At 41.9% G+C, this 15,478-nt stretch overlaps 1 protein-coding gene across 1 annotated transcript in view; it reads left to right on the top strand.

The window, feature by feature from the left end:
* LOC142210385 (uncharacterized) overlaps window positions 1-15,478 on the top strand; it is an 82,675-nt gene that overhangs the window by 27,585 nt on the left and 39,612 nt on the right. Inside the window, 4 exon segments of the mRNA XM_075279488.1 lie at window positions 7,756-7,886; window positions 8,016-8,186; window positions 8,268-8,391; window positions 8,475-8,566. Coding sequence (XP_075135589.1) covers window positions 7,809-7,886; window positions 8,016-8,186; window positions 8,268-8,391; window positions 8,475-8,566 — 465 coding nt within the window. The 5' untranslated portion in view covers window positions 7,756-7,808.

Genomic DNA, 15,478 nt, shown 5'->3' on the forward strand with positions numbered 1-15,478 from the left:
GAGAATAATTGATAAACATGGGCCAAAGGTCATTGGCAGGCAGCAGGAAAGCAAGGTTGTAAACAAGACATAGAGTCAAGACCTGCAGCTCAGATTCACAAGTCAAGGACAGAGAGAGGCCACACATGGGAAGACAGCAGAACAGGATCAACAGCATAGTCAGTAAACAGGCCAAGGTCAATAAATGAGAATCGAAACCCTTGCAGAATCTATGGCAGAAGACCTAATTTTGCTTGGACGCTGAACAAAGTAAAGAGCAGACTAAAATAAGTGGGGCAGCCACAGATTGGCTGAGATAAGGTCCACAGGTAAGAACATTAGTCCTTCAGGCTGCAGGGGTGTGCCCACCCTATAGGCTGGACCAGATTCAGAAACAGAAGGTAACACATAGCAGCAGCGAGATTCAGGAACTGCATTGGGTGAACGATAGGTAAGGTGACAGCTACGTTTGCTAGTAGACAGAGAGCACAATGGACACAAACCATTACATGCTGATATAAATGAGGAATTGTGCTTGAAATCATTGTCTTCTTCTGTTAACTATGGTTACCTCCGAGGAAACAAGCGTAATCATCATTGCTTTGCATTAAAAGGGCTTTATAGGAAACGACACAGCTGCTTATAAGATTGCCCCTAAATCATCCATCTATTAGATCATCAAGAAATTCAAGAAGAGAGAATCAATTACTGTGAAGTCTTCAAGATACCCAAGACCAAGTTCAGAAAGTGCCAGGACTGTCTCCTACACAGATTTGTAAATGTCCTTATATTAATTCCATGGTGCTGTACATTATTATATTAATTCCATGGTACAGTACATTATTATATTAACTCCATGGTCCTGTACATTATTATATTAATTCCATGGTCCTGTACATTATTATATTAATTCCATGGTCCTATACATTATTATATTAATTCCATGGTCCTATACATTATTATATTAATTCCATGGTGCTGTACATTATTATATTAATTACATGGTGCTGTACATTATTATATTAATCACATGGTGCTGTACATTATTATATTAATTCCATGGTGCTGTACATTATTATATTAATTCCATGGTGCAGTACATTATTATATTAACTCCATGGTCCTGTACATTATTATATTAATTCCATGGTCCTGTACATTATTATATTAATTCCATGGTCCTATACATTATTATATTAATTCCATGGTGCTTTACATTTGAGTGTTCACACACAGTACACAAAATATGCAAACAGATATGATACTAACAATGACCGACTGGCACAGTGGGGTAGAGGACCCTGCCCGCGAGGGCTTACAATCTATGAGGGAGGAAGGATAGAGACAGAAGGTGAGGGGAGAGACTGTTCAGATGGTGATGTGGTGACAGTAGTGTTATTGGAGGTTGTAGGCCTTCTTAAAGCCTGTGATTGTGGGGGTCAGTCTTATGTGTCTTGGTAAGGAGTTCCAGAGTATGGGGGATGCACGGGAGAAATCTTGGAGGCGGTTGTGTTAGGAGCAGATGAGAGAAGAGCGGAGTAGGAGGTCATTGGAGGATCTGAGGTTACGTGTGGGCAGGTAGCGGGAGATTGGGTCGGAGATATATGGAGGGGACAGGTTTTGGATGGCTTTGTATGTTAACGTTAGTAACATACAACGTAACGTTAGTTTGCAGTTTCTGGGGTGAGGAAGGAGCGGACTCGATGGATGTTCTTGAGCTGGAGATGGCAAGAGGTATTGACGGGTTGAACGTGCGGCTTGAAGGATGTTCGGAGTCCAGGGTTATCCAAAGGCATCGGACCCATGGGACAGGGGTAAGCATAGTTCTAGTAACTTTGATAGATGAGTCAGGTAGAAGGGCTGTACGGGGTGGGGCAAAGATGATGAACTCCATTTTCTCCATCTTGAGTTTAAGAAAGCGGGAGGAGAGAAAGGAGTCTATGGCCGCTAAACAATCTGGAATTCTGGCCAACAGAGAGCTAATGTCTGGGCCAGAAAGGTATATTTGGGTGTCATTGGCATAGCAGTGGTATTGAAAACCATGAGATTCTATGAGTTGGCCCAGGCCAAGGGTGTAGATGGAGAACAGGAGGGGTTCTAGGATGGAGCCTTGGGGGACACCTACAGAGAGAGGGCAAGGTGATGAGGTGGTGTGCGAGTGGGAGACGCTGAATGTGCGGTCAGTGAGATATGAGGAGATCCAGGAAGGGCCATGTCTGAGATACCAAGGGATGAGAGCGTTTCTAACAAGAGGGAGTGGTCGACTGTGTCAAAGGCAGAGTAGAGGTCAAGGAGGAGGAGGACAGAGTAAAGATGCTTAACTTTGGCGGTTAGAAGGTCGTTAGTGACTTTGGTTAGGGCAGTTTCAGTGGAGTGCCGGGGTCTGAAGCCTGACTGAAGTTGGTCAAAGAGCAGGTTGGATGGGAGATAGGAGTACAGTTCGGAGTAAACGTGTTGCTCAAGCAGTTTTGAGGTGTCCGGGAGCAGTGAGATGGGACGATAGTTGGCAGGAGAGGACGGGTTGAGGGATGGTTTCTTAAGAATAGGAGTGAATTAAGGAAGGGAATTTGTTTAGCAGCACCTGACCTAGTTAACATCTTAATTCTATGGAAGCAGTAGGGGTGTACTTCATTTTTAACATACACTTTTTCATTTTGGCCTCATTTTTCTAAAATTAATAATGACCAGTGTAATTTGTCAAGTGTTGTTTATATTATTTACTGATACATAAAACACAATACAATAACAGTTAAATTTGGCGGAAGCTCAGGAGATGAGCGGCTGCCATAGCCGCCGGGTCTCTGGCTTAATATACAAAGCTGACCATGGTACCATTTGCCACGCTGCCATTTTGAGTAGGATTGCCAGTATCCAGAATGAGATCCTAGGCCGGCATTCCATTGCCATGACAGTCAGAAGCCTATTGAAGGCTCCCAGGCTTGTCTGACATTCATTTGTATGACAGGCTGCGTTATGCATACCTGTCATATAAGTGCCAGTATTTTGCAAAGTATTGCAATGCATTAGTGATCAGACCCCTGGGAGTCTCATAAATAAAGTATAAAAAAAGTAAAAGGATCAAAAATTCTAATCGCCCCCTTAAATTAAAAGTACTTAAATACAGTGAAGCACATACACATTAGGTATCCCATTCACTGAATATCTCCTAGCTGAAACTTAAGATTTAATAAATACTATTAAAAGATGGCGTACAGCCAAAGTGGAAACCAAAAGTATAATATGTGGTGTCAGATAGTAGTCATAGCTGTGGGCATGGCATGCTCCCTCCCAACTAAAAAATCTCAGTTCCCCATGCCAGCAGCCCTGGTATCTAATAGCCCTGGTGTCTAATAACTGTTCACAATTGTCTCAAAGATGGGGTTCAGGGGAACTAAGATAAAAGAGGACAAACGTACAAGGGACGGATGATAGTCATGATACTACAATTTTAGTCTTCAAAGGAGGCAACCAAAGTACTCTCAGGATTATGCCAAGTACCTGAGTCCACCACAGATTTATCAACTTTGTTATCCTGTAATATCGCTCTTGAGAATCCTAACCGGTGAAACGTGCGTTGAGAGGTGTGCATTTAAGCTGGGGAGGAATCGTGAGCTCTTTTTGGGCTATGCCTCACTCCAGTGTAATTATATAATCCATTCCTATAGTGTCAGTGCTCTGCTAGCCTAGTCAATATACTGAGCTGGCAGTGGTGAGTATGTGGGCAGTTATTATACTCCAGTTTAATCACATGCAAGAATCTTTATGGCTCAAAAAAAATAAGCCTCCAAAAAAAGCCTCTCAATAGAACTCTATTAGGAGGGTTTTTTTGGAAGCTGATTTTGAGGCGGATTCCTGACCAAAAAACTCAGGGTTAACTCAGCCTACGGGTAAGTTCTCACAGAGTATTTTGGTCAGGATTTTGAGGCCGTATTCGCCTCAAAATCCTGACCAAAAAGACGGCTCCCATTGAAATCAATGGGAGCCGTTCAGCTGTTTTTTTTCCAGGAGCCGGCATAGTGCCCTGACAGTGTTCTACACTATGTTTTATAGATAGGTTCCTAGGAGCCCTGACAGTGTTATACACTATGTTTTATAGATAGGTTCCTAGGAGCCCTGACAGTGTTATACACTATGTTTTATAGATAGATTCCTAGGAGCCCTGACAGTGTTATACACTATGTTTTATAGATAGGTTCCTAGGAGCCCTGACAGTGTCATACACTATGTTTTATAGATAGATTCCTAGGAGCCCTGACAGTGTTATACACTATGTTTTATAGATAGGTTCCGAGGAGCCCTGACAGTGTCATACACTATGTTTTATAGATAGGTTCCTAGGAGCCCTGACAGTGTTATACAGTATGTTTTATAGATAGGTTCCTAGGAGCCCTGACAGTGTTATACACTATGTTTTATAGATAGGTTCCTAGGAGCCCTGACAGTGTTATACAGTATGTTTTATAGATAGGTTCCTAGGAGCCCTGACAGTGTTATACACTATGTTTTATAGATAGGTTCCTAGGAGCCCAGACAGTGTTCTACACTATGTTTTATAGATAGGTTCCTAGGAGCCCTGACAGTGTTCTACACTATGTTTTATAGATAGGTTCCTAGGAGCCCTGACAGTGTTCTACACTATGTTTTATAGATGGGTTCCTAGGAGCCCTGACAGTGTTATACACTATGTTTTATAAATAGGTTCCTAGGAGCCCTGACAGTGTCATACACTATGTTTATAGATAGGTTCCTAGGAGCCCTGACAGTGTTCTACACAGTGTTTTATAGATAGGTTCCTAGGAGTCCTGACAGTGTCATACACTATGTTTTAAGACAATTCAAACTCCAATTTGTAACACATTTATTCGACTCAAAATTAATTTTGTATCTGAACCATCCTAAACAAAACTAATCTTCAGAGGTTCACCAATGTCTACTCCTAATTTATGATAAGATACATGTCACTCCTTCATGATTGATAGTTGCTCTAGCTTGTTTCTCATATAAGTTTTCTCCATCTGGTATATGTATCAGCAATCATTTACGGCTGAATGTCGGGGTCACTGATGACAATCCTCCTGCTCCCAATGGTCCTGGTCCCTGATGATATTCTCACATACTGACGGGGAAGGCATAAAAACAAAACACGGAGACTCCTCCAACAGCACAGACTGGAGCCTGACTCCTCCCACAATGGTCATGACATCACCAAAGGTCCTGTAGCTCCTCCAACAGCACAGCCTGAATCCTGGCTCCTCCGAAACTTGTCACTGATCATATGATCATGATCTCATCTACAGGTCCTTTCTCCTGCAGGATTTCTCCTGTCCTCTATATACAGTATACAGCTGCACAGGTGGAGGTATGTGTGTATATATATATATATATGTGTGTATAGTCACCGTCTCTGTCTGTGGGAATTACTAAACCACATGGACATCATATCATTAACCCCTTCACTGCCATCTCTCTGACCTGGGGTCGCCTCTCAGTGGTTCCGGATGCTGCTGCAGGGAATAACCTCAGCCATCGGTAACGATAATGTTGTGGTTACTACACACATCTGTGCAGGGACACGCAATAGTGCGGAGAACACGTGGATCTGTATCCTTGTGTCATCCGTCACTGACCTATACTATGGCTGGGCCGGGTCGCTAAGACAGGTATAGGACCTGCGCCATATTTTGCAGCATTTCACTACAGTCTGGACACACAGACGCAAAAACTAGGGCTGTGTGTATGGGCCCATAATACCTTACCTGGGAGGAGGGGACTATGATGGTCTGTAACCTTTAAAGCTGTATTATATTCAGACTTACTTACCTATTTATGCAAGTTTAGCATTGTATATGGAAAATGCAATTTCTTGCTTCTTGTGTGCTTTATGTACCTTTGTATATACAGTACAGATCAAAAGTTTGGCCACACCTTCTCATTCAAAGCGTTTTCTGTATTTTCATGACTATGACAATTGTAGATTCTCACTGAAGGCATCAAAACTATGAAGTAACACATGACTTAATAAAAAAGTGTGAAACAACTGAAAATCTGTTTTATATTCTCGGTTCTTCAAAGTAGCCACCTTTTGCTTTGATTCCTGCTTTCTTTCTTTTTTTTTAATTGTTTATTTAAAAGGTGTTTCAGAACACAACATGGCCAATAGGCCAATGCTAATCCACAAACAAACAAACACTGTTTCAATGCAATGGAAAAATAAGTAACATGTCACAGGGAGTAAGGCAAAACCCACAGACAAGGGTAAGACAAGAAAAGAAAACACGAGGTAAGAAACAACAAAGGGGTGGCGTCACGTTCCAGTGGATAGGGTAATCACAAAGGCTGGAAAGCCCAGAACTCATCCCACAAATTCCAGATAGTGTGAAAGCGCTCCTCCTCATTATTGAGCACGGCCGTCAAATATTCCAGGGATCGTGCATTCCTGATCCTGCAGTATAACTCCGGTTGGCGCCAGTGCTTGCTGGCTTGTGCAGTTTAACAGGAGGAAGGTTAAGAAGATACGTCTTGGGAGAGAGAGGGAAACATACTCCTATCACCCGGTCTAAGAGATCCTGAACCTGACACCAGTAAGGGACAAGGGAGGGGCAGGACCAAAATAGGTGAAAAATATGTGCAGGGTGGGCACCACAATGTCAGCAGCAATCCGGGATAGACCTGTCAAAAGAATGGAGAAGAGCTGGCATGTGGTACCAGTGCATCAACATCTTAAAGAAATTTTCCTTATGAACAGCACAGCTGGAGGTCTTTGACCCTCTATTTCAGATAAGAGACCAGTCAGAGCTCGAAATGGTCTGTCCGAGGAAGGTATCCCATCGAGACATATACGGATGTCTACACAGAACATCAGGAGTAGGGTCAGCTAGAAGGAGATATATGTCAAAGACCAATCCTTGCGTCCCAGTGCCAGCCTTACAGATCCTCTCGAACAATGTAGGAGCAGGCGCAATGGACCCTCGAAAGATAGAGGAAGCAATATGAGAAATCTGAACATACGTAAACTCACTGGACCTGGGGAGGTCAAATCTAGACCAGATCTCAGCAAACGGCAAGAGAGCATGAGTTCTATAGTCAACAATATCAGCCACTCGAAAAAGACCAGCCTTCAGCCAAGGTCCAGCGAGTCCAGGTGGGAAGTGAGGATATAGGAGAAAGGGAGTCATGGATGAGGTAGAAGAGGAGATAGGAAAGTGAGCCATACAAGTGCGCCACACATCTCTAGTGAGTGCCATAGGTGATTACTGCATTGCACACTCTTGGCATTATCTTGATGAGCTTCAAGAGGTAGTCACCTGAAATGGTCTTCCAACAGTCTTGAAGGAGTTCCCAGAGCTGTGTATCCACCTGACTTCTGCACAACACAACTGATAGTCCCAACCACATTTATAAGGCAAGAATCCCACTTATTAAACCTGACAGGGCACACATGTGAAGTGAAAACCATTTCCGGTGACTACCTCTTGAAGCTCATCAAGAGAATGCCAAGAGTGTGCAAAGCAGTAATCAAAGCAAAAGGTGGCTACTTTGAAGAACCGAGAATATAAGACAGATTTTCAGTTGTTTCACACTTTTTTGTTAAGTATATAATTCCATGTGTTAATTCATAATTTTGATGCCTTCAGTGTGAATCTACAATTTTCATAGTCATGAAAATACAGAAAACTCTTTGAATGAGAAGGTGTGTCCAAACTTTTGGTCTGTACTGTACATAATGGCAGCTTCTGTAATTTTTCTCTTCTTTCTATTCAGGTTCCAAACGTATAGGATCTGGTGGACATCTTCTCTATAAGATCTTTATTCTGATTAGCCTATAAAGGATGGATAGAGAGAGAGACAAGATGGCCGAAAGTATAATAACCCTCACCCTAGAGATCCTGCACCAGCTTACTGGAGAGGTGAGAGATTCTGATGATGTCACATTACATCATTCTTATCTATAGTAATAACAGATGATATGACTGGAGAGGTGAGGGACTCTGGGAATGGATGGAGTGATATTTATTAATGTGTCTCTCCATAAACAGGATTACACAGTAGTGAAGAAGACCTCTAGTGGGCGCTGTCAGGTTCCTGTGTCTGAAGGATGGGGGAGCCCAATCCCGGGGCCTCCACCTCAATCCCTGATACATGAGGAGATCAATGGACAGAAGATCCTAGAACTCACCAACAAGATGATTGAGCTGCTGACTGGAGAGGTGACACTGCTGGGAATGCTGGGACATTATACAGGAGCGCTATGAAGGGATCTGGTGATGACTGTATCATTGTGTTGTCAGGTTCCTATAAGGTGTCAGGATGTCACTGTCTATTTCTCCATGGAGGAGTGGGAGTATTTAGAAGGACACAAAGATGTGTACAAGGAGGTGATGATGGAGGATCAGCAGCCCCTCACATCAGCAGGTAATAGACATGACTAAATACACACAGCCTCTCATTATCTGTATGGAAAGGATGAATTCAGTCCCTGTATGTGTTTCCTCCAGTTCCATCCAGTAAGAGAACATCACCGGAGAGATGTCCCAGTCCTCTTCTACCACAGGCCTGTAAGGAAGAAAATGTCCACCAGGATGATCAGGTAGATGAAGATAGGGTGACATGAGATCTTCCTCTGTCCTGTAGAAGGGCTGTGAAGGTCTCGTGGTCAGTCTGGTTTTATCCCACAGTATTAGATGTTTTCTACTTGTGTAATGAGAAAGGTGGAGATGGCAGGATAAAGCTGACCATAGACATGACATGTTGTCTGGATCTTCTCACAGTTTTCTGGCTATGGAGGCTGCTGGTTGGAATAAGGAACCAACATGGTGGATTTATCCAGGAGACCTGCAGCTATTTGGTCAGATAACTCCTGCTGTCACTTTTGGTGGTCATGATAATGAACAATCTTTTCTTCTCCTATAAAACATCCCACGTGACTTCTCCATCCGTCTGGTGACTTTTACAATATTTGTTTCACAGCTTTTGTATCTGGGTGAAGATCTGAACAATATTAATGCTCTGGAGACATATGTAAGGGGTGATGAGGAGTGTAATGAGGACATTCCTACAGGTGAGTAGTGACCACCAAATGTCATGTACAGGGCTGACTGACTCCACTTGCTCAATCTTGTACTCACTCTTCACTGAGGCTGCAAATTGAGTGTAAGTCGCACCCCAACATAGTCCATACAACCCAACTATACGCTGTCATCAATGCTGATTCATGTCCAGCAGCATCCTCATGCACATACGCAGGTGTTTCAAACACACCTTAAAAAGGTAATGGGTTCATAGAGCAACAAAAATTAACCTAAAATTTAACAATTTAATACCGTAAAGGGTTCAATGCTATATACATACAAAAGATGATAACAAGGACACACAATGTAAATAGCTATAAAAATTAAAAGGAACAAAACAGAATAATTCTTAAACATCTTTGATTCCAGGAAGCTTGGACGATGTTCTGTAGTGAAGCGGACACACCAAGCTCTCTTAGCTGCTTCCATAGATGTGTCAAAAATTTTCCAAAGTTAGGCACCGTGGCTGAGTCAGCCGGGGAATCCACAGGAAGATAGGGTATGTCGCTTCTTTTTCCCGCTAGCAATTTTTTTTTCGGCTCCCATTGAAATGAATGGGAGCCTTTTTTCCAGATGGCTGTTGAGGCGGATTCTGCATCTAAATCTGCCTGCAAAAAAACTCTGTGAACTGACCCTAAGAAATCTCCTTTGGTTCAAAGAGTAACCTTCTGAGGTTCCTTCTTGTCTGGAGAAAATATATTACAACTGTTAGGGAATTGCTTAGATAACAATTTCCCAGTAGCTGCTGGAGAACTCTGGAGTAAGGGGCACGAGACCGTGAACCCTAAGCTGAAGCCCCCACTGTCCCTTCCTCTTGCCAGGCCCTATCCTATGTAATAGGCTGCAACTTGGAGACAATCCCTTCCTATATATGTGACACACCAAACGCAGACAAACAACAACAAAGGGAGGTCAGCTAGCTAGGGTTCGGTAACAGTCGAGCAATGCAGTGCCAAATCGAAGTCCCAAAAGAATAGTCAATAGGGAAAGCCAGAGGTCAAGAATCCGAATACAAGAAAAATAACAGCAAGAGAAAGCCAGCAAGCACGAGGCAATAACAGGCACCAATTTGAATGTAAGCCAAGACTAAATAGGGGGAGGAAGAACCCGCCCTGGACCTGACAGTAAGGCAGGCTGTCAATCACAGGGCAAGACCAAATTTAACTACTTCATGGACAGAGGCAGACAAGGGCAGAAGACGAGTGTGGTGCAAATTCAATTAAAAAACTAGAGCCGTGTTCACACAGTGCAATCAACAACTCTAAGCAAGGAACTAAACTGCACACGCCTCCTGCACTGCTGCATGTGAGCAGAGTGTAGCGCAGTGACCTGAACAGGCAGAGATGTTACAACAACCTTGTCTATTTCCCAAGGTCATACTTTGGGCTTACAAGAACAATTGTGTGGTTGAGAGTCTATCGGTGTATAGCGGTGTATATTAACTTGAGTGGATTGGCAGGGGGTTGGGATGTTTTGTGTAAATATCGCTTTATTTCCAGTGTGCACATATAAAATTGATTAAAATCAGCCTTTTTCATTGCAGATGACTGTACTTGGAGCTCAGAGGGGCATCTTATATCTTCAGATTATAAAGCAGATGATGGTGGTATCACACAAGATACATATGAAGAACATGTCATTATTCCAGATATACCCTCAGCCCTTCACAGCCAAGATCTATCATCTGATCCTTCTATACAGGTCCTATCTGTGTTGCAAAATAAAGGTTGCAGAAGGGGTGTTGCACATCAAAAGATTGGTACAGAGGAAAATCCATTTCCATGTTTGGCAGCTGGAGTAAGTTACAGTTATAAATCAAAACTTGTTGGACATCAGAAGAGTCATACAAGGCCGAAGCTATTTTCATGCTCGGAATGTGGAAAACGTCATCTATGTAGATCAAAGCTTGTTGCACATCAGAGAATTCACACAGGGGAGAGGCCATTTTTGTGTTCAGAATGTGGCAAATATTTTTACCAGAAATCTGATCTTGTTAAACATCTAAGAGTTCACACAGGGGAGAAGCCATATTCATGTTCAGAGTGTGGGAAATGTTTTACCCAGAGATCAGATCTTGTTATCCATTTCAGGATTCACACAGGAGAGAAGCCATATTCATGTTCAGAATGTGGGAAGTGTTTTTCGAGTAAAACACAACTTGTTAAACATGAGAGAATTCACACGGGGGAGAAATCATTTTCATGCTTAGACTGTGGAAAAGGTTTCAACCAGAAATCTGATCTTGTTACACATCAGAGAGTTCACACAGGGGAGAAGCCATATCGATGTTCAGAATGTGGGAAATGTTATAGCAGTAAAAAATATCTTGGCAGGCATCAAAGAATTCACACGGGGGAGAAGCCATTTTCCTTATGAGAAAAAATACAACAATTACAGACATAAGGGATAGAAATTCAGAGCACTAAGGGATGATGAGAAAATGTCTGTTATCCAAAAATGATCATATAAAATCCAAATAACGCACCAATATATCAACCTGTCTATAGAATATGTCACGATAATATATGTAACTGTTTCTCATAACTTTTTACGCATTGTTAATATACAGTACATATTTTTAAGCTAATTCTCTTGTCTTTGAGACTTTTTTTTAAAATTTGTTGGACAGTTTATATTATTTGCTTTTCTATTAGCCATATTATCCATCTCATCTCTAAAACTTTGCCTATAATGTTACCGCTGCTTGTCATCAAGAAGACCCATCAGGCATTCCCAAGGATAAGAGCAGGAGATCGACCAGCTCAAAAAGAAGGTCAGATATTTCAGTCAGAAAAAAACAGGAAGACATCTTCCCCTAAAACAGGCTAATTTTTGGAGAAATTTTAGTTTTAAGTTGTACATGAGTAAACAAGCAATTTGTAACCACTGCCTAACATCTGTTTCCCTATAGAGATACATATTACTATCACTTTTACATTATATTATTTGTGTTTGCGTTAAAGAGATAAAAATGGACTAGATAGAGTCCTAGGAGCCCTAACAGTATCATACACTATGTTTTATAGATAGGTTCCTAGGAGCCCTGACAATATCGTACACTATGTTTTATAGGTAGGTTCCTAGGAGCCCTGACAGTGTCATACACTATGTTTTATAGGTAGGTTCCTAGGAGCCCTGACAGTGTCATACACTATGTTTTATAGATAGGTTCCTAGGAGCCCTGACAGTGTTATACACTATGTTCTATAGACAGGTTCTTAGGAGCCCTGACAGTGTCATACACTATGTTCTATAGACAGGTTCCTAGGAGCCCTGACAGTGTCATACACTATGTTTTATAGGTAGGTTCCTAGGAGCCCTGACAGTGTCATACACTATGTTTTATAGGTAGGTTCCTAGGAGCCCTGACAGTGTCATACACTATGTTTTATAGGTAGGTTCCTAGGAGCCCTGACAGTATTTTACACTATGTGTTATAGATAGGTTCTGTAGCGATGCTAGTTCTCAGATTTGGAGTCCAAATGGTGGGGCAAATGGTACAATACTTAAATAATAATAAATGGAGGAAAGGTACCTCAGAGGTAGAAGAAACCGTGGTCAGACGTTTGCCGAGATCGGTACACAGGAGGAGCAGATCAACCGTAGTCAGACGTTAGCAAGGTTCGGTACACAGGAGGAGCAGATCAACCGTAGTCAGACGTTAGCAAGGTTCGGTACACAGGAGCAGCAAGGTAGTGGTGAGATTCAGGGCAACAGGAAGCAGACAGCCAGAATAATCAGGCACAGGATGGAGTGAGCTGTGAGTTTATATAGGACGGGCTAAACTGTGATTGGCCACAGAACAGGTGATCTTAATAACCAATTACTCCAACAGAAGAGACCAGACAAGGTAAAGCACAAAACAAAACAGGATTCCAAATAGTGCAATGGTTAAGGCTGCAGAACATAGCCAGGAAGTCATGGGTTCAAGACCCAGTGAATTCAGTCCGTGACAGGTTCCTAGGAGCCCTGACAGTGTCATACACTATGTTTTATAGATAGGTTCCTAGGAGCCCTGACAGTGTCATACACTGTGTTTTATAGATAGGGTCCTAGGAGCCCTGACAGTGTCATACACTATTTTTTATAGATAGGTTCCTAGGAGCCCTGACAGTGTCATACACTATGTTTTAGAGATAGGTTCCTAGGAGCCCTGACAGTGTTCTACACTATATTTTATAGATAGGTTCCTAGGAGCCCTGACAGTGTTCTACACTATTTTTTATAGATAGGTTCCTAGGAGCCCTGACAGTGTTCTACACTAAATTTGATAGATAGGTTCCTAGGAGCCCTGACAGTGTCATACACTATATTTTATAGATAGGTTCCTAGAAGCCCTGACAGTATTCTACACTATGTTTTATAGATAGGTTCCTAGGAGCCCTGACAGTGTTCTACACTATGTTTTATAGATAGGTTCCTAGGAGCCCTGACAGTGTTCTACTGCCTGAAGAGGAACCCCATTCAGTTTATATAGGACCATACACCTTTTTCCTATTAAATTGATGAGTTTTCTTTGGCCTCTTGCCACACTTTCACTCATCTGTAAGTTAGTTGTCGTGCACTTCCTAGAAGTGACTTGCTGTATATTGTTCTGTTGAAGTTCCAGTTGTTGGATACGAGAAAACACAAGAGAGAGCACCGCGCGGCACCTTGTGCATTACCCTTTTAAAGTGATTCCACAAAGTATTATTCAACATATAATCACCTTTAAGCGCTGTGAAATGATCACAGCACTCAAATATCGCTTCATAGACAAAATGGCTAGTAGCTGGCAGATCTTAACCGTGAAAACACATATGCATGGTACTATACAGAAAAGGACCTATCCAACCAACTTCTTCAGAAGTATCAAATGGATAAAAGGATCCGTGCTTACTAACCGTAGTTCTTGTTGCATTCGTTTATTAAAGCCTCACACACAACGCGTTTCGAAACCGGAAGCTGGTTTCTTCTTCAGGTGTACAAAGGACATAGATACTGAGAGCACAGAATATGCACCCCCATAGTGACCTCATCACTTTACAATTGTAGCAAAAAACACATCAAATGGACAAATGACAACCAATAAATAGTTAAGAAACAGAATAAGACTAACATTATGTCAGCAATACAATAAAAAACTACAAACCTTTATGCAGTATATTGAAAATCTTTCTAGCATCCAGCGCATGTATTCATAAAAAGCCCGCCCTGAAGTATAATTATGCATCATAGCCCATCGCTTGGGACGCATATGCGTCTCACATGCCGGAACTACTCTTGGAGCGCACATGCGTTCCATATACCGGAAGTAGTTAAAAATAGTAAACCGCATATACTACATGTTAAAAACCCAACTCGGGGTCACGTGTGCATGCGTATCGACGGACTCTCAGCGATTCATAAAGGCGGTGTCAAAGCACGTAACATACCAGCTCCTATAAATCTGAACCCATAACAAGCAAAACAACAAATGTTATGGAGCACTACAAATATAGACACATATAGTCCTCTATCAAGCAATAATACATAAAATAATGATACATGAAATTTACCACTCATTAAAATGATTGTATATGTATAAAAACACTTTATGTTAATAACCAATAAAAATATATTCAACTCAAAAAGAGACTCACCATAATAATCGTTACTATTTTTCAAGAGGTGATGTCTTCCAATGTCTCATTCAAACCAGCTGGACTCAAAGTATCCAGCTGGTAGATCCAGTAGATTTCACGCCGTTTCAAGACTTCGAATCTATTGGGTATATTCAAAGGGATGTAGTCTATGGGGACAACATTAAACCCTGCAAAATTACTATTATGCTTATGTAAAAAATGTCTTGAGACACTATGCTTTAAGTACCCATTTACTATATTTGACCTGTGTTTATTTATTCTAATATGTAGGTTCATGATCGTTCTCCCTACATATTGCAGGCCACAAGGGCATTCTGCTAAATAAATGACATAGTGCGTAGAGCAGGGGTAGGGAACCTTTGGCTCTCCAGCTGCTGTGAAACTACAACTCCCATCATGCTCCATTCACTTCCATGGGAGTTCCCAGAACAGCAGAGCCAGTATGCATGCTGGGAGTTGTAGTTTTGCAACAGCTGGAGAGCCGTACGTTCCCTACCCCTGGCGTAGAGCAATCCATACGGAAATCAAGTTGGAAAGTCCTACCTGTAGATCTACTAGAGATCTCTTGGACCTCGTGACCTACACATTGACAGCACTTGCATTGCCTATCTTTTAACTGTGCAGATCTGGGTGCACCACATCCCCTGGCATAATGTTCTTCTTTGCCACATTTGTAGCAGTGGCAACATGTATGACCTTGATTTAATGTCTTGCAGGCCTCACAAATTGGATTCTGCTTATTTCTGGAAGTTACTTGGGATGAAACCTATATTTTGAGGAGATTCTTTGCTGTCTTGCGAGATATTT

The sequence above is a fragment of the Leptodactylus fuscus genome, chromosome 6, assembly GCF_031893055.1.
Source record: "Leptodactylus fuscus isolate aLepFus1 chromosome 6, aLepFus1.hap2, whole genome shotgun sequence".
In the NCBI taxonomy this organism is placed as follows: Eukaryota; Metazoa; Chordata; class Amphibia; order Anura; family Leptodactylidae; genus Leptodactylus; species Leptodactylus fuscus.